This window comes from Penaeus monodon, chromosome 17, assembly GCF_015228065.2.
Source record: "Penaeus monodon isolate SGIC_2016 chromosome 17, NSTDA_Pmon_1, whole genome shotgun sequence".
Taxonomy (NCBI): Eukaryota; Metazoa; Arthropoda; class Malacostraca; order Decapoda; family Penaeidae; genus Penaeus; species Penaeus monodon.
The window spans coordinates 19,645,735-19,673,234 of record NC_051402.1 but is presented as its reverse complement, the minus strand read 5'-3'; the positions used below and the strand labels follow the sequence as shown (position 1 = coordinate 19,673,234).

Below are 27,500 nucleotides of genomic sequence, written 5' to 3'. Positions count from 1 at the left end.
TGTGATAAATTTATGTTCTGTAAATAAAGCTACTATCTGCAAAATAATTGTTTATTCATGATACGTGGTACTAAACCTAGAACGAAGAGAATTACCGTCGGCTCTATCTCCTTCCCTCTCTCTCTCTTTCTCTTTCTCTCATTCTCCTTATCAATCTACCCATCTATCTTAGCAATTTAGACAGTCTCCTTTTTAGGCCAGTATCGTATTAGTCCAACAAATAAGACGTTGGTTGTCACTACAGCATAGCCACAGGAACTACACATAAGGAAGCAATAAGTTTTCTCAGTCTAAGCAGGTAAATAAAGCCCCTTTTCGAGTGAAATTAATTACTTCGTTAACTGGACAGATTTATGTGTTCTTCTCTCGCGCAAAAATACCTATGAAAAATATATGCAAACAAACACTAATAAATGTGCATGTTACGTGCATTTACCTGTTTGTATGCGTGTGTTTATTTCACAAGAAATATAATGACAGGGTAGGAATGAAGGATAGATAAACATATAAAAGAGAGCCAGGGGTAATATTGCACCGTAAAAGAGAAAGGGAAGCAAACACATTTTTTACGAGATGTACACTTAACTAAGATATTTTATGTAGACTTTTTTTCTGTACGACTATCTCTTCCCCTCCCCCCCCCTCTCTCTCTCTCTCACTCTGTTTCCTTTTCCCTCCTTCCTTTCCTCCTAAAACAGATAAATAGCTATAGACAGCCAGACAGGCAGATAGACAGATAACCAGATGGACAGAGAATCAAGCGGTGATAAACATGCACACCGTGGAAATACCCACAATCAACTAGAACTGCACACACAGTATTCACCTCATATATTTTTCTCTGTTTACTCCCCAGGCTGTAAGTTGTGTAAAGTACCAACAAGACTGCATAAGGTATCTGTCAGAATAAGAATAAGAAAATACTTTTACATCCAAAAAGTAAAATATACACGAATGTCTAAATGCATTTACGTTACCATTTGCACACAAACATGCGCAAACGGACATACACAGTTTGGTATATCTGGAAAAGGATCTTTCTTTAGACAGAGAGAGAAAAAAGATAGATAGAAAGATATATAGAAAGACTGATAGAGAGAGGGGTGGAGGCAGAAAGAGAGAGAGAGAGAGAGAGAGAAAGATAGGTAGATATATGGATGGATAGATGGATGGATGGATGGATAGATAGATAGAATATAGATAGAGCGAGAGAGAGAGAGAATCAGAGAAAGAGAGAGAGAGGGAGAGAGAGAGAGGGCGGAGACAGACAGATAGAGAGGGAGGGGGGGCAGAAAGAGAGAGAGAGAGAGAGAGAGAGAGAGAATCTGAGAAAGCGAGAGAATCAGAGAGAAAGAGAGAGAAAAAAAGAAAGAGAGAGAGAGAGAGAGAGATAGGTAGATATATGGATGGATGGATGGATAGATACATAGATAGATAGATAGACAGATAGATAGATAGATAGATAGATAGATAGATAGATAGATAAACAGACAGATAGAGAGATAGATAGATAGAGTAAGAGAGAGAGAGAATCAGAGAAAGAGAGAGAGGGATGAGAGAGAGAGAGAGAGGGCGGAGACAGACAGAAGAGGGGGGGGGGCGAAAGGGAGAGAGAGAGAGAGAGAGAATCAGAGAAAGAGAGAGGATGAGAGAGAAAGAGAAAGAGAAAGAGAGAGAGAGAGAGAGATCAAAGAGAGAGAGATCAGAGAGATCAGAGAGAAAGAATCAGAGAAAGGGAGAGAATCAGAGAGAGGGGGGGAGCGGAGACAGACAGATAGAGAGGGGGAGGGGGAGGTAGTAGACAGAGAGGGAGAAAGAAAGAAAGAATGGAGAGAGAGAGAGGAGTAGTGGAGAGAAAAGATGGAATGGAGAGAGAGATAATTCAACACTTTCGTCTTTTTTTCTTGTCTCCCCTCCAGTTCCAAAAGTTCCAAAGCAAAGGCAGCAGCGCCGTCACACCGAAGCCGATTCGCTTTTGAGCCACAAACCCCCTTGCTAGGAGGCCATGGATGATTTTTTATCTTGAAGGATTTTTTTTTCGGATTTGGTAATAAGCTGCCCCGAGTGGATGTCCCTCCTAAGCTCGGGCCGCGGGGAGGATTCGAACCGATCTGTACCACGGCGGCGCTTAGCAAACTAATATCGCTGATTATTAAATGAAACAATTAATAACGCCGGATTCCACTTCGAAAAAAAATTCGAGACAATAAACAGGACAACATATGTAACATGTTCCGGTCAAAGTAGTTCATTTTCTTCAGAGTAAAGGGTATTACCGAGTCTTACTTCTTTAACAAGGTCTAAATCCCTCACAAGTCTAGCTAAGGAGATGGGCTGCTGCGGTCTGGCCCTCAGGGTAAAGGAACAGCTTATCAGTAAGAAGTGTCAGAGCCTCTTCAGGGGAAGGGCGAGGAGGGGAGGCGTGCGTAGGCTGAGGGGGCTGTGGGTAGAAATCAGCTGGTTTAATCTCAAGGATGTGCTTTACTCTACATGAGTAGGGAAACAAAAAAAATCCGTTTTTATGGTGACTTCATGGATATCATTGTTCAAGAATACCATACGATTTTATAGCAACTACTTATACATGACAATATACTGCGTCATCGCATGTACGCACGCACGCACGCACACGCACGCGCACACACATATATATACATAAATATGTGCATATATACATATATATGCATATACATATACATATTTGCATGTATTCCAACACTGATAAAAACATTCTAAAAACAAACAAACAAACAAACAAAAATTAAATATGTACTAAGATAGCATTCAGAAAAGAACAGACTCATCTAACAAAACATTTCCTTATACTGACTGCAACTTTAACCTTCTTTTCCTTTTAGAGTCACATTAAACACTGTTAATTAAACAAAAGTTTCCGTTAATACACAACGGAGTTTGCGTAGCGAGCGGTGGGTGTTGAATCACTCACCAGAAGTGTTTCTCCTGTGAAGCGAAAACAGAGGCGCCTTGTTATTGAACCTCCCGGTGCCCTGCGAGAGCGAGACAGCTCGAAGGACCATCGGGAGTGGCGTCTTCGGGGATAGCTGTGCCAGCCTTGGTTCCTCAGGGAAAGGGCCTTCGTGGTGCTATATAACTGTGCCAACGCCTTCCGTTGGCACAGTACAACGTTCAGTCTTCTTCAAGCCATAATGATGGTCAAAGTTCTGGTCTTGGCTTTAGGCGAGTTGGTTTACGTTTGGCTTCATTAATACTCTTCTCTACTCATGTTCTTTTTCAATAATGATATGAAGACAAATTCTATATTTTGTGCATTTTTATTTCATTTTATTATATATGTTTAATAATTTTAGCCCTTGTGGGAGCCACCTACGCTGACAAGATGTTCAGCCCGCCCGCTCCTCCCGCCCCAGGATACTCGTACGGCGCCCCCGATCTCAGGGCCGACGCCTCCACTCTCGACCAGCAGGAACGGGACCCCATCGCCGCCCTGGCCGCCAACATCCCCGGCGGAGGCGTCCCTGGCGAGGACTACCCCATCCTGGCCTCCGTCCCCGACACCGGATTCTCCTGCGAGGAACAGGAATTCCCAGGCTACTACGCTGACACCGCCCCCGAGGCCGGCTGCCAAGTGTTCCACATCTGCCAGTTCGACGGCCGCCAGGATGCCTTCCTGTGCCCCAACGGCACCCTCTTCAACCAGCAGTACTTCGTGTGCGACTGGTGGTTCAACGTGGACTGCGCCGCGTCCGAACAGTTCCGAAGTCTCAATGCTGACATCGGCAAGATCCCCACGCGATGGCATACCTCACTATACGTGTCACTGATGCCTGATCGCCGAAATTTTCAGTTTATGCCATTCAATTCTAAAGTTCATCAGTTATGGTATCAGTATCGACAAGCAAAAAATCGAGACGTTTACCATACACAGTAGTGAATGATACATGTCTCGACACTAGAGACAAACTCAGAATTACAAATACAAGATAATGATGTTATATCATACGTGTACAGAGCAGTACGTAAAACTCGAGTATTATATTATGAATTTTTATACGTCATGTATTATCATATATATATATAGTTAAGATATTGTATTATAGTTGTCATACATTATATAAAATCACTAACAGATAAGATATGGATAGATAGATATTTTTACTCATATACTAAGCTATGATACATAAGTTGGATGAATGAAGTACAAATCTCGAAACACATGAGGGTGAATTGGATGATGTATGTACAAATATAATATGGATAGGTAGATATATATAGCAAGAGAGACAAGGAGAGGGAGATAGATTTAATAATATATATAAGGTATATATGGGATATGAAGTAGATATATATTTGATATGAAAAAAAATGGGAGGTGGATGAGTTAGATGATATAGTGAGATATACATAATAAGAGAGTAGAAAAGAGAGAGATAAGAGAGAAAGAGAGAGAAAGGAGGTGGGAGAGGAGGAGAGTGGAAGAAGAAGAATGAAGAGAGAGAGAGAGGAGTGGAGAGAGAGAGAAGAGAGTGGAGAGAGAGAGAGAGAGTGGAGAGAGAGAGAGAGAGAAGAGAGAGAGAGAGTGAGAGAGAGAGAGAGAAAAAGAAAGAGAAGGAGAGAGAGGGGTGGAGGGAGCGAGGGAGAGAGAGAGAGAGAGAGAGAGAGAGGAACCAAAGGGACGAGTGACAGCGGAGAGATCGAGATAAGATGGTATTATATTCTTAATATTTTGGTGTCACTCAGGATCACTCTTTCTCCCTCACCTCTCAATCGATCTGTAATTCTGTTTGTCTCTCTTTCCCTCCCTTTCTCCCTCTCTATTCCCTCTCCTTATCTCTATCTGCATCCACCTTTTTGCATATTTCCTTTTTCTTCTTCCTCCATTCTCTCTTCCCTGTTTCACTTGATTCCATCTCACACCTCAAAAAACAAACTTCCAAATAAGGGCAACGAATACGAAAGGAAGAAAGAGAACAAATAACGAAGGAGTGAAAAAAGAGAGGTGACACAGGGAGATGTTTGGCCAACCTAAATCACCTGGCCAAGTGCACCTGAATCTTGAGGTGAACAGAATGCATAATGGCATCAGAGCAGTCGAAATCTACTCCATGATTCAGCTTTTTCTCTCAAGGGATGGTTTCGACCTTTTGTGCGTTGAGTCGACATTTTTTTTTTTTTTTTTTTTGCTGTTTTTAGTTTTTTTTTGTTTGTTGTTTCTTTGCTTCTCTGTTTTCTTTGTTTTTTTCTTTCTTTGTATGCTTGTTTCTTAATCTTCTTATTTCTTTTCTTTTTCTTCTTAATCTTCTTAATGATTTCTTTCTTTTTCTTCTTAATCTACTGCCTCCTCTTCGTCTTCACCTTATTTTTTCTTCTTTTCCTTCATGTTCTCTTTCATTCTCTTTCCCTTTATCCGCCCTAGAACAAAACCTTTGCGCAAGATAATCCCATTTTCCTCTGTGTCCAACATTCTCTTTTTCTATTCTTCCTCGTCCCTTTTCATGACGACCCTTTTAAAAGGCCTTGAAACCTATACCATTGATAGAACTTGAATTAATCCTTGTTTGATAACTGACTGGGACTGAATAGCAAGACATAGAGGCGGTTGCTCAATGTTCACGGATCTTTTTGTTCCGTCGCGTTGCATTGTGTCAAGTTGCATTAAATGGTGCAACACTCGATGATAATATCTTGCTTGACATTTCATGGTGAGGTTACCCTTCGGGGATGGTCTGTGTCGTAAACGGTTTTCTTATTATGTACTTATTTTATTATTATGATTATTATTATTGTTGTTATTAGAGAACTGTAAATTATTATTATTATTATTATTATTATTATTATTATTATTATTATTATTATTATTATTATTATTATTATTATTATTATCATTATTATTATTTCAATTGAGAGCTCATCAACACATGTATAACTTTTAGTATGCAATTCTTAATCATTGGCATAATCACTCAATAAGTCATTGGCTGCTAATCGAAGCAATACCGAACTGCTAAACTGGCCCTTGAATAGTTGTTATCTAAACGATGATTATCCAATAATCTAATACGTAAAAGATGCTTAATTATGTAGACATTTAATTGTAAATCGCATTTCCTACTTGGATGCTGAGTTAATCTTAGTTAAGATGTAATAAAAATAAATATTAATTAAGGTGTCAGGGATAAGTACCGTAAGTAGTTCTAACCTAATTAGCAAAAATGCCATCTTTATTTATTCTAGGCATCAGTCAGATTTATGTGCTGATTATCATCACCGCCATAGCATTTCTGATTTATGATTATAAAAGATAATTAAGAAGAAAGAATAAAAAAGTAGAAGAAAAAAAATCGGAAAACACGACTTTCCAATTTCAAAAGGTATCCATTTTCATCCTAATTCTTTCGATTGAAGCGTCACAAACACCCAACCAGACAAACAAACAAACTAACTAACAACTAACAAAAGAGCAATATAAATGTAAACCAGCTCAGTCGGAATGCTGTTTTTGCCGTTTGCGTAACCCGAAGAACAATAATTACAGAGCCCCCTACTGAATACACGAGTACCCCCTGCCGGCATATGTATAAAGCAAGCAGGGAACATCCATTTTCACTCCTGTGTATGTGCGCTTCTCTCGTCTCGTTTGTTTCAAATTTACAATTGTTGCTGCTGTTGTTTCAGTAGTATCGTATGTCCGCTTTTATACTTGATTATTGTTTTATATTATCACCATTATTGTTGTCTGCATTATAATGTTTTGGGTGGTTTCTTTTTTATAATGCAGTTATTGCGATTGTGCTAATTAACAATATTTTTTTTTTACCCTTGATATTACAATTCTTCTTTTTCATGCTATGAGGGTTAATGATTTTACTTTAATACTTACTATTATTGTTGTGATAATGAGAGTGGTAGTAGTATTACAAACTGTGGTAATAAAATGGGAATTGTAAAATATATCATGCTCGTAACAACGCCATACTTTAAGATAATACTAACGACAATGATAAATCTAGTTGATGGTGATGATAATGATATTAAGTATGAGTAAAATGATGGTGGTTATCATGACGAAAATGAAATTAATGATGCTACTAATACTATTACATCCATTAGTGCTGGCGAAACAACAATAATTAGATAATATTGTAGTGATGATGATAATATTATTAAACTAATGCAGAAACTAAAGGTAATAATGATGATGGCTACATGTTGGTTAATATGCTATATTATAGATTTTAATCATTATAACTTTTATTATTGCAAGGCGTTGAAATCATTATCCTGTTTTTTTTTCTTCTTTTTTTGTTACTATTATCTTTATCATTATCAGTTATTATCATTACCATTATTATCATTATCATTACAATTATTATCATTATCATTATCTTTATCACCACCTCCATCATTATAATCACTATCATTAGCAGTACTACTTTCATCATGCATCATTATCATTATCATCATCCTCATTATCATGATCCCAGTCATCATCACCATCATCACTATCATCATTATAATCACAATCATACCTGTGCTTGTTATTGTTAACGTGATTGTTCACACTGCCATTGTTTTAATTTCTCTTCTTCTTTCCCAGTCACTAAGCACACATTATTAGTATTCTAAAGCTGTAATATGATTTGCAATTATCTCAGACACTGCAATATAAACTGAGTGAATAACAATAGTGTGTGATATGATATATCTTTCTTTATATTATTTTTCGTTAATCTTATTTTTATTTCTTGAACTGTTGTTATTTTTCCAAGACTATAAAAGGAAATACATTAACTTGTGTGTCTCAGTTCTCCATATCTTAGTTTTCTATATTTGGGCTAGTGGTTGTGTCTTTGAGCAAATGAATATTACATGGTGACACTTTCATTGTTATAATAAAGAATGATGAGATATAGACAAGTAAAAGGAAACAGTAGGGTATTGCGAGAATTACAGAAGAATAAATAGGCTATTTACGTCTCTTGGGGAATACGTATTCAGAACACTGGATTTAGAATCTGTTGGGACTGTTGTAAAGTTGGGAAGGGACTGTAAGAGGTGCCTCAGGAGCGCCATAGATGTCAGCGTTGAGACTTCGGAACTGTTCGGACGCGGCGCAGTCCACGTTGAACCACCAATCGCACACGAAGTACTGCTGGTTGAAGAGGGTGCCGTTGGGGCACAGGAAGGCGTCCTGGCGCCCGTCGAACTGGCAGATGTGGAACACTTGGCAGCCGGCCTCGGGGGCGGTGTCAGCGTAGTAGCCTGGGAACTGCTGTTCCTCGCAGGAGAAGCCGGTGTCGGAGACGGAGGCCAGGATGGGGTAGTCCTCGCCAGGGACGCCTCCGCCGGGGATGTTGGCGGCCAGGGCGGCGATGGGGTCCTGTTCCTGCTGGTCGAGAGTGGAGGCGTCGGCCCTGAGGTCCGGGGCGCCATACGAGTATCCTGGGGCGGGAGGAGCGGGTGGGCTGAACATCTTGTCAGCGTGGACGGCTCCCACAAGGGCTGAAAAAAGAATAGAGAAAATGTTCACATATATTGAAAGTACCATGTGTGTGTGTGCATATTACGATTGCATGATGGCAAAAGTATAAAAGAATGTCAACTATCTCACCTAAAGCCAAGACCAGAACTTTGACCATCATTATGGCTTGAAGAAGACTGAATGTTGTATTGTGCCAACGGAAGGCGTCGACACAGTTATAAAGTGCCACGAAGTTACCTTCCCTGAGGAACCAAGGCTGGCACAGGTACCCCCGAAGACGCCACTCCCGACGACCCTTCGGAGCTGCCCCGCTCTCGCAGGGCACCGGGAGGTTCAATAACAAGGAACCTGTTTTCGCTTCACAGGAGAAACACTTCTGGTGAGTGATTCAACACCCAAGGCATGCTGCTTAAACTTCGCTGTTTATTAACGGAAACCTTTGTGCGCTCTGATGGCGACTAAAAGAGGAAAGAAGAGGAAGAGAATAGACGAATGAAGCTATTAGTATTAAGAACTATAAGGCATTTGGAGATGTTGATATTGCTAACAAATCCAACTGAATAATGTATGTTTCTTAGCACATAATTTCGTACAAATCTATTCATGTTATATGTAAGTATTGTCATACATTTTAAAAGGTAAGTGGCTTTTGAATAAAATCTAAATCAGAAGCAGGTATAAGGATTTATTCACACGCACGCACGCATGCACACACACACAAAAAAAAAATCACATTTTCTCAGCGTTTCAAGAAGACCTATTTTACACGTCATATTCACACCCAACCCCTTCCCTTACCCCCCCCTCCCCCCAACAAACATAAAGACCCCCCCCACATCTCCCTCTCTCCCCACCTGAATGGTCTCTGACAGCTCTGGCCGATAAGGTACTCTATTACCATAATCCCAACCACAGCCTTTTCCCTTTGGCTAAACCTTAACCATCGCGTGAGGGGTAAAGACCTTGTTAAGGGAAGACCCGCGTGTTAAGTAGCTAAGACCCGTTAAAATCTCTTTCCCTTGATTAAAACATGCGATCTTTGACGACTGAATTTTGCGTTGATTATGTGTTTGTTATTGTAGGGAAATGAGGACTTTGGTAATCAGTTTTAATTCATGATTGCTAGTAGTAGTTCGTTCCTGTTAGCCTAAGGTGGCAATGAAACTGTTGTGGAACTGAAAGGTCAAAAAACGAAAACAAAGGAATACAGAAGCGTTGTAAATAGTCTTATTTATCTATATATTTATTCACTTGTTTATTAATAATTTAGTCATTTAGAATGAGCCTTGTAGTACATAACTGCTACCTCTGTCGACGAATATTATAGTTTAAACAATATACACAGACATATTCTTATTTACATTACTTCCTGGAGATACATATGCCACTTTCTTCTTTAAACTAATGCTTTATCCAGTCTCTTAGCTTCTTTGACATCACAGTTTATAGAGCAAATAGTGTTGTGTATACGTATTTCCTCTTGTTGATATAGGAATATATTTGTATATATTCAAATTTACGTCTACGTCTGCACCTCTATCTATACATTTGTCTATCTATTTATATATATTTTCCATATATATATATATTTTTTTTTTCCATGAACATCCTCTATGCCCGGAAAAAATTATATAGTTAAAAAGGAAGGCAACGTATAACGAGATAAAGAAGCAAAAATATACAACGAAGAATAACCAAATTGAGAGGGGAGGGAAAGAGAGAAAGGCGAAGATAAGAAGAGGGAAAATGAGAAAGGGGACACGCAGAAGGTGGATGGAGAGAAAGAGGATGGGTAGTTATATCTGTGAAGACGACAGTAGGAATAAGAGAAGAGGAGGAAGAGGGAGTTGGGGAGGAGAAGAAAATCAAAGAAGATGGGGGAGGAGGATAAAAACAGGAGGGAACGGAGAGAGAATAAGTGAAGGATTAGACGAGGGCGGAGGAGGGGAGGGAAAGGAGACAGAAGAGGAGAAGGGGAAGGAAAAGTAGAGTAAGCAAATTGAGAATCAGAAGGTGAGGAAAATGAGTATGGATAACATGCACAAAAATGCTGGTCTTTCCCTGTTGTGTCCGTTTTTGGTTTTGCCTTTTCACCCTTCTTTATCTCTTACCTTTCCTTCAGACACACGCGCGCACATGACCCCCACCCACCCCCGCACACACACACACACACACACACACACACACACACACACACACACACACACACACACACACACACACACACACACACACACACACACACACACTACAAATTGCACATAACACGCGCATATACCCCCTCCCCCTCATAGACACACTTACACACGCCAAGTTTACAGAGCTATATTTTTGCACGAAAGAAGCGAAAGCAAGCATGCCTAATTAGAACAACAATTAAAATGTAAAAAAAGGACTTATTTACATGTTCCCGCCGAGAAAACTTTCTCTGTCTCTCGTTTGTTTTTTCTGTGGCGTTGCTTTAGAAAACCTTGTGGTAAACGACTTTTTTATTTATTGAAATAACAGAGCACTGGACGAATGATAGATGAGGTAGACAGGTAGACAGATCCATCGAGAGAAGAGAGAGGGTTCGATAGATAGGGAAAGAGAGAGACAGACAGACAGGTAGACAGACATATAGAGAGATGGAAATGGAAACAGAAATAGAAATTGAAATAGATATAAAGATAAATAAAGACAGACAGAGGAAAAGGGGGAGGGGGAGAGATCCAAGAACGAAAGAGAAAAGAACATCAGGAAGAACACGAAACAGAAGTGATAGATGTACCCTAATCCCCTTTTTCTTCTTCTTTCATTCTTTCTTTCTTTTCTTTAATTTAAGTACGAAAGTCGATCAAGAAATGTTCTACCGGTTAAAGAGTAACATAAGCCATCCAGAATGCTGTAATTGTACTAATGTACATGTAAAATCTTCAAAGTATATGTCTAGAGTTTCCTTTTCCTTATCTCTATTATCTTATCTTAATTCTCTATCTAATACAACAGGCCAAGCACTGGGAATCCCTTGATGAGGTGATTTGCTAATATTTTCAGTAAACGACCCTTTTGGGGAGGAGAGGCGGTGGAGATAAACGTTCTCCGTGATTTTGTTAAAATTCGGTTTTCTTGTATGCTTTTTCTGCTCTCCGTTTCTTTTTTATTTGTTTGTCCGTCTCCCTCTCTCTTTCTCTGTCCGTCTCTCTCTCTCTCTCTCTCTCTCTCTCTCTCTCTCTATCTATCTATCTATCTATCTATCTATCTATCTATATATCTATCTATCTGTCTATCTCTCTCCTTATATATATATATATATATATATATATATATATATATATATATATATATATCTTTCTCTGTCTCTCTTTTTCTCTCTCTCTTTCTCCCTCTTTCTCCCTCTTTCTCTCTCTCTCTCTCTCTCTCTCTCTCTCTCTCTCTTTCTCTCTCTGCTATTTCTTTTTCTGCTTCTCAATCTTCTTAATCTACTTCCTTTCACGAATTAGCATACTGATATCATCTGTGCTGCTATATCAAATGCTATGATTGCCCTCTTTTGTATGCTCTAGGACTCCTTTCTTTCACAACGCATTAATACAATTCAAAGCATTCACAATACGCAGTTCTCCCTAGCGCGCTGGACGCACACAAGCCGAGAGTGAAACGTATACCCTGGAATTAGATCTGCATAACATAGAATCTGTTTATTCATGTGACGACCCTGAAATCTGCATTACCTTAGTTTGTTCCAAGAGACACACCGATGCCGCTGCACTGAACGGCGCTGCTTAATTGCTAACAAACAAATAATTTGAAGATTAAAATTTTAAAAAGTAAATAAACAATCAAAGAAATAAGTTCTTTGATTTTTTTATTTTTTTACTATCTGTCATTAAAAGTAAAAACATAAAAAAGAAATAAGCTATCCAATGTAAAAGACTATACTGATAAGAATAACTAACAAAGTAAATATAGAAAATATAGGACGAAACCATTCAATCAATATTCTCGAATACATGATGGCTTTTAATCTACTTTTGATACATGGAAAATTGATAAATAACCTTCTTGCAGATCGGGAAGGTTAAGACTAGTAGATTATTGTAGAATTCGTTATGAATATTGAACAAGAATAACATGTATATTTTCTGTTTAGCATCTGACCAAAGGCTGTATCTGTAGCAGTGAAAGGCTTTCAGAATCAGCATACATATTTTTCAAGTATCACACAATCAATAATTGATATGCAAAAATAACATTGAAAAAAACTCGGATGAAAAAATTAAACGTATGCTGGAATATGATAGTCCATTCACTTGAATAAAATGCTCTTTGCTGATGGAACATTTATTTACAGAGCTCTAACATCATATTATAGGGCATGTGAAGACAGAAACGATAAAAAACATAAATAGGTGTTTGTTCCTTGTTCGCGCCACAATCTAGAACCCGTTTGGACTTCCATAAGACTGAGAAGGAGTTGGAGGAGGTGCCTGGCGCTCATTGGGAGTGCCATACAGCTGATTCGGTGCCACGACGTCGTTGCGGACGGAGGCAGCGGCGTCTTCGGGGATCTTGCCGATGTCAGCGTTGAGACTTCGGAACTGCACGGACGCGGCGCAGTCCACATTGAACCACCAGTCGCACACGAAGTACTGCTGGTTGAAGAGGGTGCCGTTGGGGCACAGGAAGGCGTCCTGGCGGCCGTCGAACTGGCAGATGTAGAACACTTGGCAGCCGGCCTCGGGGGCGGTGTCAGCGTAGTAGCCTGGGAATTCCTGTTCCTCGCAGGAGAAGCCGGTGTCGGGGACGGAGGCCAGGATGGGGTAGTCCTCGCCAGGGACGCCTCTGCCGGGGATGTTGGCGGCCAGGGCGGCGATGGGATCCTGTTCCTGCTGGTCGAGAGTGGAGGCGTCGGCCCTGAGATCGGGGGCGCCGTACGAGTATCCTGGGGCGGGAGGAGCGGGCGGGCTGAACATCTTGTCAGCGTGGACGGCTCCCAGAAGAGCTGAAAGGGATAGTTTACTGTAAGTATGTTTACAAAAAAGTAATCAAAAATGCTGAAATAATCACGAGGGATCCGTGAGAAGGAAGTTCACGAGAAGCGCCCTTCCCTGCGCCCCTCCGCTCCCCGGACGAAGCCCAGCAACGACCTCCCTTACCTAAGGCTAGCAGCAGCACAGACATGGCGAGCGGCAGCGTTGCGTCGAGCAGAGAGGAACGGAAGCCCGGGGTGGCACTGTGCCCATGGAGGCGCCGGCGTGTCTTTATAGCGCCTCGGACACCTTTCTCCCGCAGGACCAAGGCTGACCCAGATGACCCAAGGAGAGAGCACGGAGGCGACCTAGGATACGCTGCCATCTCGCCTTCCAGAATGTTTCGTCTGAGCGAGTGAGCGAAGGAGGAGGAACAGATCTGGGAAGAAGCTCTTGCTGCGCTTTTGCTTGTGATTGCGCATGCCCCTCTCTGTCCCTCGGTGCGTGCTTGCCTGAATATGCATGAGGTCCCGGCCTTTATAAAAACTCTGATATAAATTCTGAATATGAATTGTGTTTGAATACGCTTTAAATGTGTTTGTTTGCGTGTATGGGAGGGAGTTTGTTCATTCGCAAAGACTGGATATGAAAAAAGCAATGATGATCATGGAAATGACAAATCAATAAGTAGTATGACACGTAACAATTAAAGTAACGATAATAACAATGATAATGATAATAACAGAAATAATAGTAATAATAACAATGATGATACTAATGATGATGATGATGATAATTACAATGAGAATGAGAATGATATTAATGATAATGGTGATAATTGTAATAATGGCAGTTGTAGTAGTAGTAATAATAATGATCATAATAATAATAATAATAATAATAATAATAATAAAAAACTGATAATCATAATAGTTATGCTGATAACGATATCTAATATACTGATAATAAGAATAATAATGATAATAAGGATAATTATAATATTAGAAATAATAAGATGAAGTAGAAGAATGATATAACGATAATAATAACGAGGAAGGGCGTGGAGGATAATAACAAAGATAATAACAATAACATGATAACCATATCAATATTGCAAGTAATGGCACAAAGATAACCTTAATATTAGGCCTAGGTTATGGTAACAACAGCAATGACAAGAATGATTAAGATAATAAACACAACATTGCACTTATTCTAATACTGATCCAAAGACAAAGCCAGTGATTATGATGAATAAAGTGAGTCAGTGCAGTCGTTAAATGATAATATCATAAGAGTAACGCACTGGATGCCCATGTAAAAGAACGGGAAGAATATTAATTCGCGACTGAATATTACTCGCAAAATTCTTTCGTTTTTTTTTCTGCAAATTAATCGCTTTCTGGATTGTTCTTATATTCGATAATTTTTTTACCTGTTATGAAACGAATCCCGTGTTCAGGTCTGGCGGAAACGAAACCTCTTCTGATTCACTGGTTTGAACATTCGAATTAAGATGATACTGCTGTTGGGTCGCTGATGCAAGATTCCCCAAGGCAGTGATTTCGGAAAAGGTGTTCGATATTGTGCATGAATGTATGTATATATGTGTATATAGGTATATGTATGTTTGTTTGTATATTGTGTATGTATATATATATATATATATATATATATATATATATATATATATATATATATACATATATATATATATATATATATATATATATATATATATATATATATATATATATACATGTGTGTGTGTGCGTGTGTGAGTGTGTGTGTGAGTGTGTGTGTGTGTGTGTGTGTGTGTGTGTGTGTGTGTGTGTGTGTGTGTGTGTGTGTGTGTGTGTGTGTGTGTGTGTGTGTGTGTGTGTGTGTGTGTGTTGTGTGTGTGTGTGTGTGTGTGTGTGTGTGTGTGTGTGTGTGTACGTATACATAACTGTGTATATATATGCACGCACACACACACACACACATATATATAATATACAGAGATAGATAGTATAGGCCATCAGATGGGTTGGTCAGCGGCGCGAATTGTCTCTCCTTCCGCTGATGTCCACGCCCGCAGACTGGTGGAATCCTCTTTAATCATCATGGGCCCCACGATTAAAAGAAATCTTCTCTCGTTCCTGTTTGTCTCCTTCCCTGACATGGTACCTACTTTTCGTGCTTACGAGGATCTGTCATCGCCACGGCCCGACGGAAAAAAACAACTTCGTTTCCTCCGAGGCTGCCTCGAGGAGCAGGTGCTCCCTTCCCAGATCGCTAATGTACTGAAACACTCAGAGGAAGGATCTCCCTTTCCGGACTATCCACGTTCTCTCCTCCTTGAACGTATCCGCGCCGGTAGTAGGGATGACGAGCATGCCTTCTATCGTTCATGAGAACGTCCGGACTTCCTGAAGGAGCAGCTCCCCAGACATGTCGCCCAGCTCATAGCCGACGTTGCTCATGATTCTTCCCGGTCCCTCTCCACCTCCCATGGCCGATCTCTCCCCCAGAAACTCCCCAGCCTCACCGCCCGCAGTCATTGGTCCCGCTTCTCCCTCACCGACGCCGTCACCATCCTATCTTCCTTGTCCCTGACCCTTAACCAACAACTCCTTGGCTTCGGTCTTTCCTTTGCTCTCCGCCCTCACCTTCTTACTTCCATCGACAATTTTTCATCTTTTGACCGTTTCACCTCTTCTCATAGGAACTCCCTGCCTGATGTCTCTCGTGGTGCTTTCATCCCGGCCCTCGAATCTCTCCTTCATCCTAACCCTTCCATTCCCAGGGGTTACCGTGAGGCCCTTCAAAGCCTGCGCAGGGAAGATGTCACCATTTTGCCTTCTGGCAAGGTTAGCAGCCTGTTTTCCGGAGGCGAATCTCTGCCAGAGATTCAAAGTCATCGACCCTCGCCTCCCTCATCTCTGTGGGCTACCTAAACCTATAAGCCGGCCGTGCCTCTGCGCCCCATCATCTCCTCCCGGGGATCTGTGACGCACCCTCTTGCGGCCTGGCTGGCGAAGTCTCGCACTCCCCTTCTTGGCACCTTCTCTCCTGCTCACCTCCGCCACTCTCAGGACTTCATCTCCCGTGTCCTTTATGTCCCGCCGGCGACTGTGATGAGTTTGCATGTCGACTCCCTGTTCACCAAGGTCTCGCTTGATGACGTCCTTGCTTTCCTTCAGAGAAGGCTCCCCGCAGAGAATCCTTGTCTCCCTCTGCCCACCGGCGTGTTCATCCAGCTGATTCGTCTGTGTGTGGAGTCTAATTCCTTTTCCTTTGAGGGCAACTTCTACTCTCAGACGTTCGGTGTTGCCATGGGCTCTCCCCTCTCTCCGGTCTTGGCAAACCTGTTCATGGAATTCTTCAAGTCTGAAATTCTCCCTTCTATCTTCCTTCGTCCGGCGATTAGGCTAAGGTATTTCGACGACGTCTTTGCTCTCTGGCTTCATGACCCTGCCCTGTTCTCGGATTTCCTGAAGCAGCTGTTTTCTCTCTCTCTTTCCATCCGTCTCAAAGTGGAATAGGAGGTTGACATCAAGCTCCCTTGTTCCTGTCGCCAGTTCGCCATATAGGATGTCATTTGGAATATGACCATCGTCCATGCAACTCACGTGACCCAGCCAACGCAGCCACCGCTGCCTTAGGAACATGCTTGGAAGACCAGCACGAAATAGGACCTCTGTATTGGGCATTTTATTGAGTATTGAGAATGCAGGCACTGTACACAGCCACCTTTGTCTCCACGGAGAGTTAGGAGTTCTCCCAGACGTGAAGTGAGGTGGGTAAGGGTCGCACTTGCCTTTCTTATCCGCTTACTTACTGTTATCAGTGATGGAGGACCCCAGATATATATATATATATATATATTTTATATAATATATATATATATATATAATATATATATATATTATATATAATATAATATATATATAATATATATATAATATATATATAATTATATATATCATCATATATATATACATGATATATTATATATATATTATATATATATATTATATTATATATATTTATATATATATATATATATATATATATATATAATCATATGTATTTTTCTTACATTTTCCGACTTGACATCCTGTGGTTGACTGGGTCCTTATACTGGGGTGGCTGACCCATGATCCTTCCCCTGGGGAGTAGTTGATGAGATAGTCATTGTTGGTGGCTTTTAGCCAATCTATGATTGACTCATCTACTAACGTCTTAGAGTTGATTTATCCTATATATGCAAATCCGTGTGTTTGCCCACGTGTGCGCGCGGGTGATGTGCATGCTCATGAATGCACACATGTGTATATATATGTGTATATATTTATATATATATATATGTATGTATATATATAATATAATATATATATCTATATATCTATATATATATATATATATATATATATATATATATATATATATATATATATATGTTGTGTGTGTGTGTGTGTGTGTGTGTGTGTGTGTGTGTGTGTGTGTGTGTGTGTGTGTGTGTGTGTGTGTGTGTGTGTGTGTGTGTGTGTGTGTATGTACATATGCATATATATGTATATATATGTATATGTATACATATATATGTATAGATAGATAGATATAGATATAATGTATAATATATATATATATATATATATATATATATATATATATATATATATATATATATATATATAAGGCCGCGGTGGCCGAATGGTTAGAGCGTCGAACTCAACACTGTCACGACGGCAAATCTGAGTTCGAGGGTTCGAGTCACCGGCCGGCGCGTTGTTCCCTTGGGCAAGGAACTTCACCTCGATTGCCTACCTAGCCACTGGGTGGCCAAGCCAGCCCAAGTCATTGCTGGTCCCAAGCCCGGATAAATAGAGAGAATGATTACCTAAAAAAAAAAAAAATAAAATAAAAAAATAAAAAAAGGTAACACCGGCACTCTCCGTGGAAAGGAACGGGACCCTACCACGTACTCACTCCAAGAGCATCACAACATGAAAACTACAATTAAGTATCATGCTGTGACCACGGCGGCTCAGGACATGAACCTACCGTTAAAAGAAGATATATATATATATATATATATATATATATATATATATATATATATATATATATATATGTGTGTGTGTGTGTGTGTGTGTGTGTGTGTGTGTGTGTGTGTATATACATACATATATATATACTATATGTGTGTGTTTGTTTGTGTGTGTGTGTGTGCACGTGTATATGTGCGTGCGTTTGCTTGTGTGTGTGTGTGTGTTTGTGTGTGTGCACGTGTATATGTACATGCGTTTGCTTGTGTGTGTTTGTGTGTGTGCACGTGGGTATATGTAGTTGTGTATTTATATATAATCTAATGTTCATATATATATATATATATATATATATATATATATATATATATATATATATATTATATGTTGAATGTATGTATGTGTGTGCGTGTGTGCGTGCGTGCGTGCATGTACATGTGTGTGATGTATGTACCAGACATAAGACGGCTTGTCCATTCTATTCTTTGGATGTTCTTACAAAATCTTTTAGCCGAAATGAACACATTCACCCTTTTTCAGTGAACACGAAGTCATGACTCGGAAATCAGCTCCATTTGTTCAGCCTCGTTCAAACAGGCAGCTTTAGCGATTTTTATGGTGCATATTCATTATAGCTTACGATGTCGGCTAGATGTGGCTGTGGTAATCTCTGGTGCTGTTATACTTAAGTCCCTCTAGTCTGCGCGTTATGTTTCCTTGTGATTGGTCGCTCGTTCAGCTCATGAGGGCTTTGTTGATATATATATCATATGTGTGTGTGTGTGTGAATGTACATATATCATATAAATGCGTGTCTATGAGTCTATATATATATATATATATATATATATATATATATATATATATATATGTGTGTGTGTGTGTGTGTGTGTGTGTGTGTGTGGTGTGTGTGTGTGTATGTGTGTTGTGTGTGTGTGTGTGTGTGTGTGTGTACATATAGAAAATAAATTATTTTAGGTTGCTGCAGATTAAGTTAAAATGGCTGAGGCTGGATGATTTATTTATAAATTAATTTAACTTTATATTGCTTAATACAGAAATAAGCAATTAGCATTCATTCGAGTGCAGTTGTTAAGACTGCGGAAAAAGATTTGAATCAATATTTACAGCAACAAAAATGAGCGTGGATTCACAAAGACATTGCGGAAAAGCAGGGAAATTTGTCAGCATATAAGAATGATCACCTAGAACCTATTGGGACTGCCATAAGACTGGGAAGGAGTTGGAGGAGGTGCCTGGCGTGCCTCGGGAGTGCCATACAGCTGGTTGGGTGCCACGACGTCGTTGCGGACGGAGGCAGCGGCGTCTTCGGGGATCTTGCCGATGTCAGCGTTGAGACTTCGGAACTGTTCGGACGCGGCGCAGTCCACGTTGAACCACCAGTCGCACACGAAGTACTGCTGGTTGAAGATGGTGCCGTTGGGGCATAGGAAGGCGTCCTGGCGGCCGTCGAACTGGCAGATGTGGAACACTTGGCAGCCGGCCTCGGGGGCGGTGTCAGCATAGTAGCCTGGGAACTGCTGTTCCTCGCAGGAGAAGCCGGTGTCGGGGACGGAGGCCAGGATGGGGTAGTCCTCGCCAGGGACACCTCCACCGGGGATGTTGGCGGCCAGGGCGGCGATGGGGTCCTGTTCCTGTTGGTCGAGAGTGGAGGCGTCGGCCCTGAGATCGGGGGCGCCGTACGAGTATCCTGGGGCGGGAGGAGCGGGCGGGCTGAACAACTTGTCAGCGTGGATGGCTCCCACAAGGGCTGTAAGATTATTATACTATATTTATTAAGGGAATGAAAAAAAAACAGTCGACAGCAGAGAGACAAAGACTAAAATGTAACAAAACACCTAATCTAAACCGCAGAAAGTCAGCCAACAGCATAGAGACAGCATCCCCGAAGCGCCGGCCAACATCCTTCTGCGCATCTCCCTCCCAACTCACCAAACACCAGCATCAGCGAGAACCGGGGCATCATGGCGGTCGGAACGAAGGCGAGGAAGGGACGTCGAGGTGCCAAAGGTTGCACTGTGCCAAGGGAAGGCATCGCCACGGCTATATAGCGCCCCGGAGGACCTTTCTCTGGCGGAACCAAGGCTGTCCTGAGCGCCTCGATTCGAACGGAGGGAGAGCTCAGGGAGAACGCCCGCCATCCGATGTGTTCTCAGTGGGATGCGGTCATCAGTATTCAGCAGGAGTGAAACGCCTAAAAGTATATTTGATGTACTCGTGTCTTCTCTTTTTTATAACTGAACTTGAAAAGATTGTCGAACCCCGATAATTTTTCATATGTTATGAATTCCAGTCTTAATTTTAGCATTAATGAAAACGTTTCCAGTGTTCATATTATTATATTAGAACATTAATCATACGTATGATGTTCTCAGCAATACTGTATATTCTCGCGTTTAGTAAAATAGAACATGGTAGACTATATCTTTATATCTATGTTGTTAAAACGAGGAATCATTATATATGCATAATATCCATACTCTGATTTATGTTTCTGTATTCATATATTCATAAAGGTTATTTCTTTAACATGTTTTTTTTACCTCTAAGGAGTTCAGTATTCTATATACAGTAGCGCTGTATATTCATGATATCACAATGATTAGTAATTGAATAATTAAGTAGCAGATCAAACTTCATCCTTGACTTTTCTTTTTTTTCTCTCTTTTTACCTAATTAATTCCAAGCGCTAACAAGTTGTTTTAATTCAACCCTTTTCTTGAGCAATTATCATAACTCATTCACACGATTTTTTTTTTTTTTCATATTGTACCCAAATCTGTCTGCTTGTTTTAAATGAAGCGTTATTTGTTAGATTTTCGCTGCGAACGTCTAACCACGTTATCTCTTAGGAGTCATAACGATTTTATTTTGTTGAATTTTCGGTGTAATATCTTAGGCGGTTAAACGTTTTTTTTTTATTAGTTGTGTTCGTACTATTAGGGTTATTCACGACCTAGGTGCCGTTTAACTTGTCTAGAAATCGGTAACAAGGCAGTTGCATACAGTATCATCTCATCATCATCTTCTTTCTCCTCCTCCTCCTCTTCTTCTTCTTCCTCTCCCCTTCCCCTTGTTCCTACTCCTTTTCCCTTTCCTCCTCTTCCTCCTCCTCTTCTGCTTGCTCCTCATCCTCTTCCTCCTCTTTCCCTTCCCTTTGTTCCTCATCCTCTTCCTCCTCCTCCTCCCCTTCCTCTTCCTCCTTCTCTGAATCCTCCTCCCCTTCCCCCTGCACCCCTCTTCCTCCTCTTTATCCTCATATTTCTCTGTCCATTCATTTCCTCTTCCCTTCTTTTTTCCCTTCTTTTTCCTTCTCTTCTTCCTTTTCAGCAATTTCTTTATATCATCCTCATCGTTATCTCTCCCACCTTCTTTTATGTCGTCTTTTGCGCCATATTATTATTGTTGTTGTTATTACTGTTATCACCATCGCTATTGTTATCATTATCATCAACATTATTATCGCTATCATTATTACTATCATTATCACTACTGTTATCATTATCATTATTACTAATTATTGTTTTTTTTCCTCCTACTCCCCTTCCTCCTCTTTCCTCTAATCTCCTCTCCCTTCTCCTTCTCTTCTTATTATTTTTTTTCTCTTTCTTCTTTTTCTGCTCCTCCTTTTTCTCCTCATTTTCATCCTCATTCTCATCGTTCTCATCCTTTTCCTCCTGTTTTCATTTCTTCCTTCCTCCTTCACCTTTTCCTCTTCCTCTTCCTCCCCCTTCTTCATTTCATATTTTTCTCCTCCTTTTTCTTTCTCTTCCTTATACCCTTTATTCGAACATGACTCCCTGCAAGTTTATAAGCTTCCTGTTACAGATTGAGTTCTCATTTCCATATACATGAATATCTTCGGTTCCAAAATACAAAAAAGAGAGAAAAAAACATCAAAATTCTTTTGGTTCTGCCTTGTAAAAAAATAATAATAATAAATAAATAAAATATGTTGTTTATTGAATATTCCAGAGGTAACCTTTTTTTTTTTTACTTAGATTACGATTTTTACTTCTGTTTGTTTGTTTGTTTTTTATCATTCTTTTTCGCCTTTTTCACGGCGCGGAGAGAGTGGTTGGATTTTGAAACACTGTTTGTAGAGAAGAATTTTTTCTTGCTCAAAGCGCCCTCAAAGTACAAGTAATTCGGTGTTCGAAAATGTAGATATTTTTTTATACAGTTTTGTTACAGTACGTGAATCTTTTATCTACCTGCCTGTCTATCGATCTGTTCATTTATACATCGATCCATCTATGTGTCCGTCGATGACGTTGCACTATATGGACTAAATGTTATGCAAGCTTAACCGAGTGAAATGAAACCAGATATGTGCGCTTTAAATATAATATAATTTTGGAGTATCTTTCAAATTCAAGCTCGATATCACATTTTTCGGATAGCAGAAAGAAATGGAAGGGAAGCTTATATACAACGGAAGAGAGAGAAAGTGGGAGACGTAAATAATAATAAATAGAAAAAGCATTCGCTTGGATCTGTTGCCTGTCCTTGTTTCCGATTTGCGTTTAGAACCTGTTTGGTCTGCCGTAGGACTGTGAAGGAGTTGGTGGGGGGGGTGGTGCCTGGCGTGCCTCGGGAGTGCCATACAGCTGGTTGGGTGCCACGACGTCGTTGCGGACGGAGGCAGCGGCGTCTTCGGGGATCTTGCCGATGTCAGCGTTGAGACTTCGGAACTGTTCGGACGCGGCGCAGTCCACGTTGAACCACCAGTCGCACACGAAGTACTGCTGGTTGAAGATGGTGCCGTTGGGGCACAGGAAGGCGTCCTGGCGGCCGTCGAACTGGCAGATGTAGAACACTTGGCAGCCGGCCTCGGGGGCGGTGTCAGCATAGTAGCCTGGGAACTGTTGTTCCTCGCAGGAGAAGCCGGTGTCGGGGACGGAGGCCAGGATGGGGTAGTCCTCGCCAGGGACGCCTCCGCCGGGGATGTTGGCGGCCAGGGCGGCGATGGGGTCTTGTTCCTGCTGGTCGAGAGTGGAGGCGTCGGCCCTGAGATCGGGGGCGCCGTATGAGTATCCTGGGGCGGGAGGAGCGGGCAGGTTGTATCCTACATCCGCGCAGACAACTCCAAGGGCTGTAAAAGAATATACATTATATATAACTCTCTAATCGACTGACTAAAAACTAATCCATTCTAATAAACGGAATGAAACAAGGTGATGAAAATAAACAGTAAGCAAGAATTGTGCACTTCTAAACTTGTAAGAATGCAAGGTGTCTTATTTCGCCGATTCTCCTTGCCCAGCGACAGAACACCAAAAGCTTACCAAGCGATAGAAGCAGCAGCGACTTGGCCATTTTGACAACAGCTGTTTCTTAAGAGAGAAGAAGTCGGAAGGGAAGATGAGCAAGATTGCACTGTGCCCTGGGATGGTGTCGACGACGTTTTATAGTGCCACGATGACCCTTTCTCTGTCTGAGCCAAGGTTGGTCCAGATACCCTGAGATGAGGATGCTCTCCGTTCCGCGCACGACCGAGCTGTGTCAGTTTGTTTCGTCCCGATTCTGAGGTTGAGTTCAAACGTCATTTTTTAATCATTATTGTTGCTTACTTTTTCCATCGGATTAGATTTTCATTTGGCATAATTTCTTCTTCACTACCTTCCGTAGTTTTCTTCTGTACGATTCGATGATATGAGAACATAAAATGATTGGGTAAATATTTAATGATGAACGAAAGGAAAGAAAAAAACGTAATCGTCATTAGTTCATCTTTGCTTTTCGCTCGTGAAAAGTCCGCCGAATGGACTGATTACAGGCCTGTCTCCCATACGAAAATTATAGAATATGTTAGTCCCCCATTCCAGATACTTCCTAATCTGTTATCTGCGAAAATTGCAGTCGTGTCTGATATATGAATGGGGTACTTCACGACTGCATAAAATCGTTATGGCCAAGCTTATGTGTGTGTTTGTGTGTGTATGGTCGTGACCATACCATTACGTATGCTATGAAATGGGACGCTGAGAATATCCCCGTCGGTTAATATAATGACGGAAAACAGTATCCATTAACGACCGTGAATAATGAAAATCATAATAATAAAACACAAAAAAAAAACACGTAGATATTTTAAACGTCCATTATGGGCGACTGCATCTTTTTTTTTCAACGTCATTACGTGACCAAAGCGCGCGAAAATTCCAAGACATGCCCATCCCGACTTCGTAATTATAGACAATCTTTATAATTTTTTTTTTTTTTTTACAATTATACAAGTTATCTCCAACGAAAGTTCGAGAATCTAGAGCCCCTGAAGTTAGAGCGAGTTTAACCAACATTCGCACATTTACCAACAGCTGCCTTGAGAATACTTTTCGAATAAAAGAGGAGACAATTACGTAAGACTTAGGTGCGGTTCATCAGGGTCGCAGCGGACGGAGCGCGGGTGGAGGCGAACCCGGCGGGAAGAAGGTGAGCTGGAGGTTGCTTTTAGGTGAAGTTACGTTGTTGGTGTTGTTGTTGTTTTTTGCATGTGTGTGTGTCTTTTTTTGTGTGTGTGTCTGTGTATGAATGAATGGAGAGATAGATGAATAGATGTAGATAGAGATACGTTCCTATGTCCATATATTTATATGCGTACATATATACCTACATAAATGCATACATTTGTACATTCATATAGGCACATCCATCTATTCAGTTATACATACATACATACATACGCATACACATACATTCATACATACATGCAGGCATACATACATACATACATACATACATACATACATACATACATACACACAACAATACATACATACACACATATACACACATATATATATAAAGACACTTGTATACATACATACATATTCACATACACAGATGTAGACAAATTAATAGATAGATGTATGAGCAGCTTGATAGATAAATATAAATTATAGTTTGTCATAACATCAAACTACAAAAGATGGGAAAGAAGAAGACAGAAAGAGAAAGAGTAAAAAAGGAAAGAGAATTGTGAGCTTAAAGTAAACAGGAAGAAAGATTAGTAGAAGAAATGGAGGAAAGAGGAAGAGGAGGATGAAAATGAGAAAGGAGAAAAAAGAGAAAAAGAATGATGATGAGAAGAATAAGGGTGAAGTGGAGAAAAAGATAATGAATGTAAAAATAAACGATAACGAAAAAAAACGATAAAAAGGAGGTAGAAGACAGAGAAGGAGAAGAAAAGGGACAGAGAGAGGAATGAAATCGTGAATTTCCTTGGCCATAAAAACGCCAAAATACGAAAACAAAATTATAAATAACGATAAGTAAATACATCGAATTATTATTAACTGAAACCTAAAAGGAAAAGGAAAATTAAATACTGTTTAGCGTAAAAAAAAACTAGTAATTCTAAAAAACTTGGAAATAGTTAATTAAATAATACACACACAAAGATGTAATCAAATAATAATATTTCACATCAGTAGATTTTTTTTTTATAATTAAAAGAATAAAAAAAAGCTAATGTACACAATTATTTTATTTTCTTCTTCCTAATTTGCAATCTAAAATGCAGAACTATCATCTCCCTCTCCTGTTTGTTTGTTTGTTTTTTAACGGTAGGTTCATGTTTGAGCCACCGTGGTCACAGCATGTTAATTGTAGTTTTCATGTTGTGATGCTCTTGGAGTGAGTACGTGGTAGGGTCCCCAGGTCCTTTCCACGGAGAGTGCCGGTGGTACCTTTTTAGGTAATCATTCTCTCTATTTATCCGGGCTTGGGACCAGCACTGACTTGGGCTGGCTTGGCCACCCAGTGGCTAGATAGGCAATCGAGGTAAAGTTCCTTGCCCAAGGGAACAACGCGCCGGCCGGTGACTCGAACCCTCGAACTCAGATTGCCGTCGTGACAGTCTTGAGTCCGATGCTCTAACCATTCGGCCACCTCTCTTGTTACTCTCTGTTTTATCTACTTTTTAATCTGTTATTTTATTTTATTGCATTTTACGCTTCTCTCTGTTCTTTTGGCTCAAGTGTACCATAACGACGATTTTTTTTATATATACTTATTTATATACTTTGGAAATTAAGTTTTCTCTCTAATACAGACACAAACGACCATAGATGCCCAATTATAATCGCGCACAGCCACTCGTTTACTGTATATATTGTATATTTCTATTAAACTAAAAATTTCCGTGTGTTGAGAGGTAGATAGATAAATTGATGGACAGAAAGATAGATGTATGGCCAGATGTATGCAGAATGATAGATATATAGATGGGCAGATAAATTGACAGATAGATAGATAGATAGACAGATATATGACTTGATATACAGATATATAGATTGACATAGAGAGATACATCGTTAAATATGTATATACGGATAGACATATAGATAGATGGAGTAATAAATAGATCGATAGATAGATTGATAAATAGAAAGATAGACTGATAGGTAGATCGTTAAATAGATAGACAGACATATAGATCAAGAATAGATGGACAGATAGAATAGATAGATACATACCTTGATATATCGAAAGATAGACTGATAGATAGATGGAGAGATATATAGATAGCTAGATGAATAAAAAGATATATAGAAAGATAGATAGGCAAACAGATCATATGACAGAAACATATATAGACAGACAGATAGAAAGAAAAAATATATATATATTCACGCATATTCTAGAACTACACACTCATCCACACGTATCACTCTCCATTTCAGCCTTAATTTGAATCTTCCATCCCTGTCTAACACGAGCTTTCGACACTGATCTCCGCTTCACGCTTCGGCCGCCGTTCCCTCCTGCCAAGAAGTCTGTCGGCGGTAATCGGTTGCCTGGCAGAGCTCATCTTGAAGGGGCGAGCGCCAGGCGGGGGGCGGTACCGTCGGTCGGCATTTTCGCCTTTGTAAGTTTGTGTGTGTGTGGGGAGGGGGTGTTTGTGTTGGGGATGTATGTGTGTGTGTGTGTGTGTGGGGGGGGTGTTAGGGGGTGTATGTGTGTGTGTGGGGGGGGGTTGTGTTGGGGGTGTATGTGTGTGGGGGGGGTTGTTAGGGGGTGTTACGGGGT

At 40.4% G+C, this 27,500-nt stretch overlaps 5 protein-coding genes across 8 annotated transcripts in view; 2 read left to right on the top strand and 3 right to left on the bottom strand.

Moving 5' to 3' along the window:
- Window positions 1–44, top strand: part of LOC119583599 — a 1,022-nt gene extending 978 nt beyond the window's left edge. Inside the window, exon 2 of the mRNA XM_037932177.1 lies at window positions 1–44. This exon is cut by the window's left edge and continues 632 nt beyond it. The gene's annotated coding sequence lies outside the window, so the exon portion shown is untranslated.
- A 3,047-nt stretch (window positions 45–3,091) lies between these two features.
- LOC119583299 lies at window positions 3,092–3,910 on the top strand. Its single transcript, XM_037931771.1, has 2 exons — window positions 3,092–3,198; window positions 3,330–3,910. Exons 1-2 carry the CDS (start codon window positions 3,168–3,170, stop codon window positions 3,908–3,910), a joined length of 612 nt encoding a protein of 203 aa, XP_037787699.1. The 5' UTR covers window positions 3,092–3,167.
- A 4,077-nt stretch (window positions 3,911–7,987) lies between these two features.
- On the bottom strand, window positions 7,988–8,468 carry LOC119583298 (U-scoloptoxin(01)-Cw1a-like). Its single transcript, XM_037931770.1, has one exon. It carries the CDS (start codon window positions 8,450–8,452, stop codon window positions 7,988–7,990), a length of 465 nt encoding a protein of 154 aa, XP_037787698.1. The 5' UTR covers window positions 8,453–8,468.
- Window positions 8,469–12,731: 4,263 nt separating this feature from the next.
- On the bottom strand, window positions 12,732–13,685 carry LOC119583598. Its single transcript, XM_037932176.1, has 2 exons — window positions 13,600–13,685; window positions 12,732–13,445 (listed from the first exon to the last, which is right to left on the bottom strand). Exons 1-2 carry the CDS (start codon window positions 13,622–13,624, stop codon window positions 12,880–12,882), a joined length of 591 nt encoding a protein of 196 aa, XP_037788104.1. The 5' UTR covers window positions 13,625–13,685; the 3' UTR covers window positions 12,732–12,879.
- Window positions 13,686–19,450: 5,765 nt separating this feature from the next.
- On the bottom strand, window positions 19,451–23,862 carry LOC119583597. Of its 4 annotated transcripts, none has more exons than XM_037932175.1 (3): window positions 23,756–23,862; window positions 23,051–23,562; window positions 19,451–19,702 (listed from the first exon to the last, which is right to left on the bottom strand). In XM_037932175.1, exons 1-3 carry the CDS (start codon window positions 23,784–23,786, stop codon window positions 19,652–19,654), a joined length of 594 nt encoding a protein of 197 aa, XP_037788103.1. In that variant the 5' UTR covers window positions 23,787–23,862; the 3' UTR covers window positions 19,451–19,651. The 4 variants fall into 4 exon arrangements, with proteins under 4 accessions (XP_037788103.1, XP_037788102.1, XP_037788100.1 ...); XM_037932174.1 differs by having other exon boundaries at window positions 19,451–19,711; window positions 23,060–23,562; XM_037932172.1 differs by lacking the exons at window positions 23,051–23,562; window positions 23,756–23,862 and adding an exon at window positions 20,400–20,519 and having other exon boundaries at window positions 19,451–20,217.
- Window positions 23,863–27,500: the final 3,638 nt, after the last annotated feature.